At 30.9% G+C, this 3174-nt stretch overlaps 1 protein-coding gene across 1 annotated transcript in view; it reads right to left on the bottom strand.

The window, feature by feature from the left end:
- ALG5 (ALG5 dolichyl-phosphate beta-glucosyltransferase) overlaps positions 1-3174 on the bottom strand; it is a 37276-nt gene that overhangs the window by 12950 nt on the left and 21152 nt on the right. Inside the window, exon 7 of the mRNA XM_032403144.1 lies at positions 815-874. Within this exon, the coding sequence (XP_032259035.1) occupies positions 815-874 (60 nt within the window). The remainder of the gene's footprint in view (positions 1-814; positions 875-3174) is intronic.

Below are 3174 nucleotides of genomic sequence, written 5' to 3'. Positions count from 1 at the left end.
TCCCAGGGTCCTGGGATCGAGCCCCACATCGGGCTCCCTGCTCAGCGGGAAGCCTGCTTCTCCTTCTCCCACTCCCCCTGCTTGTGTTCCCTCTCTCACTGTGTCTCTCTCTGTCAAATAAATAAATAAAATCTTAAAAAAAAAAAAAGAATATAATGGACAATTACTGGGCTTGAAACCCTGGACCCAGATTTTTAAGTGAAAAAATAAAATAATTTTAAAAAATTGCACAGAATAATTGTTTAATATATTTTTTCCTCCCAAGTTACTCCAGCTTTTCTAGCCTAATATACAAATTACAAAATGAAGAATTTAACATCTTCATTGAAGGCAGTCACAACTTGTTAAATTTTAAGGTGCAGTGTTTTTCTAAGAGGAATAAAGTTAAAAAACAAAACAAAACAAAAAAACTTTAAATGAAACCCAAAATATAGTACTTACAGTGTGCCAAAATGAGAAACACTAAAGGCAAGTTGAATGGTTCAAAAATGTATCATTTAGAAAAGTTTGCCTTATATCAGAACTGAATGGGAACTCTTGTATCTTAAAAAAAATAAAATAAAAAAGGGCTGCTTGCATCCTAAGTCAAAGTGAAGTCTACATCCTTTTTGTATACTCATTAAAAAACAACAACACAAAAACTCAATTCCTAAATGTGCTAATCTTTCACGAACCTTCCGATATTAAAAAAATTTTTTTCCTTTGAAAGGAAACTCATTTTTATGAGATTAAACATAAAAGCTTATTTTTTTGCTAATGAGTATGAAAAAAGGAAAAAAACCCTGCTGATCATGCCTGTCAGTGAAAGCCTCACCTGAGCAATTGATTCTTTTTCCAAATGAGCTCGAGATCCACATGCAATAGCCATTTGTTCCTGAGGAAAAAGCAATAAAATGATTTTTCAGTATTTGAATATTCTATTTGAATATTAATAATTAAATATAATCAATAAAAATATTTATTTTCAATGAGAGTGTCTCATTTTTTAGAAACCGATTTTTTAAAAAGTCACATTGAAGATCTTTAAAGGTTTACTCAGGTGTTCAGAATATATACAGCTTCAAGAAACCTAATTATACTTACTAAAAGGATAATATTCAGGGCTAAATAGCAGGGGCATGTACGACTTGAAAATTCTTATTTTAAATGATTCTTCTGATTAAAAATACTGTATTAACATAGTTAGAAGGAAAAATAGTGGTATTAGAAAAAAGTATCTGTAAATGGTATGATTATACATAATCATTACATTCTGGAAAATCCAAGATTATCAACTGAAAAACTACTACACATATTAAGGGAATTTAAGAAGATGAGTGGGCACAAATGAAGATATATATAATACTTTAGTCTTCATATGTATAAACAATAATCAGAAAATATAATGGAAGACAGTATTTGTAACATCAATAAGAAAGGAAACTCTGGAAATAAACTTTACAAAAAATGTGGCAATACCTAAATAAAGAACACACATATAAGCTACCAAGGGAAACAAAAGAATCCAACACAGAGAAAGGCATCCCATGATCGTAGATGAGCAGATGGGATGACAGTGTCAAAAATCAATTCTCCTTAAAATTAATCTTTAAATTTAAGGTCATACCAGTAGATATATCAAAATAATTTTTCACTAAACTAGATAAGCTAATTTTTAGAGTTAATATTGAAAAATAAAGAACCAGAAGAGCCAGGGAAATTCTAAGAATTAGAATATATATTATAAAGCTATAATAATTAAAACTAAGGTACTAGAATGTGAATAGATAAATCCATGGACCAGAACGGAAAGGCCAGAAACACACACACACACACAAATATGGATACTTAGAATATGCTAAAGATGACATTTTCAATCAGTAGGCAAAAGATGAACGATAAATGCTGTAGGACATCTGGGTAGCTACTTGGAAACCAAATTAAGCTGAACCTGAGCCTCATACTAAATAGTAGGATATATTTTGGATACATCAAAGATTTAAGTGTAAAATATCAGGAATAATTTTTAAAATGATCTCAAGGAAAGCATAAGTACACAAAATCTAGAAGAAAAATTGATTCAACAATAAATTTTTAAAAAACTGTGTGGCAAAACAAAAATCTAAGCATATTCAAAATTAAAAGACACATAAATTGGGGGTAAATATTGGTAATTTATATTACAGACAAAAGGATCATTTCCAAAATGCTGAAGTGCCCCTACGAATTATTATAAAGTACTCTGAGAACTCAGTTGGAAAAGAGGCAAAGGTTATGAACAAAGTGTTCATAAAAGAGGAAATGAAAATAGCTCTTAAACACCTGGAAACATCCTTAATCACATGTATCCCAAAAGCAATACAAATAAAACCTATCAGTGTTTACAATATGGTGCCTACACACCCTACAGACAGCAATGTGAAAATTACGAATATACATATAATCTGACCCAGCAATTCCACAACTAAGAATTCTTCCTGTAAATAAACTTGTATATGTATGAAAGGACTTTCATGCAGGGTTAATCATTTCAGTGCCGTTTGAAGCAGCAAACCTGTATGTCTATCCAAAGGCATTAGTTACGACACTGTGAAAGAATGAGGAAGCACTTTGCTGTATAAATATGGCTCAATCCCCAAGATACATTGTTAAGTGGAACAACAGAACAGTGAATAGTGTTAGTTTGCATTTTTAAATGAAGAATACATATATACATCTTCCAGATGGATATATAAGAAATAAATAACACTGGTTACTTCTGAGAGTAACTGAGTGACTGAGAAATAAAAGGCAGGCTTCCTTCACTGTATATCTTCTTGTGCCATTTGACTTTTGAACTGTTTACCAAAATTAAAAAGTGCATATTGTAAAAAAAAAAAAAGGCAAGCATATAAATTTACATATAATAAAACTTTATTATAATGAGAAAAAGTCATATATAATCTCACTACCTAAAAGCAGCCTTTTATAATATTTTACATATTTCTTTGTGTTCTTTTCCCCCTCTGCATTTAAAACCACAGCTGAAATTTACCTACATACCAGTTTTTTTTCATTCAAAATAACCCCAAAATTTCTTATATTCAAGTTCATTGTTTTTCAGCTTTTTATTATGGGTATTTTCAAACAGTACATAAAAGCAGAGAGAATAGGAAAACGAAGCCCCCATGTGCCGAAACCTGGCTCAACAATTAT

The sequence above is a fragment of the Phoca vitulina genome, unplaced genomic scaffold, assembly GCF_004348235.1.
Source record: "Phoca vitulina isolate PV1807 unplaced genomic scaffold, GSC_HSeal_1.0 scaffold5, whole genome shotgun sequence".
NCBI lineage: Eukaryota > Metazoa > Chordata > Mammalia > Carnivora > Phocidae > Phoca > Phoca vitulina.
This window is presented reverse-complemented; position numbering and strand designations above follow the sequence as displayed.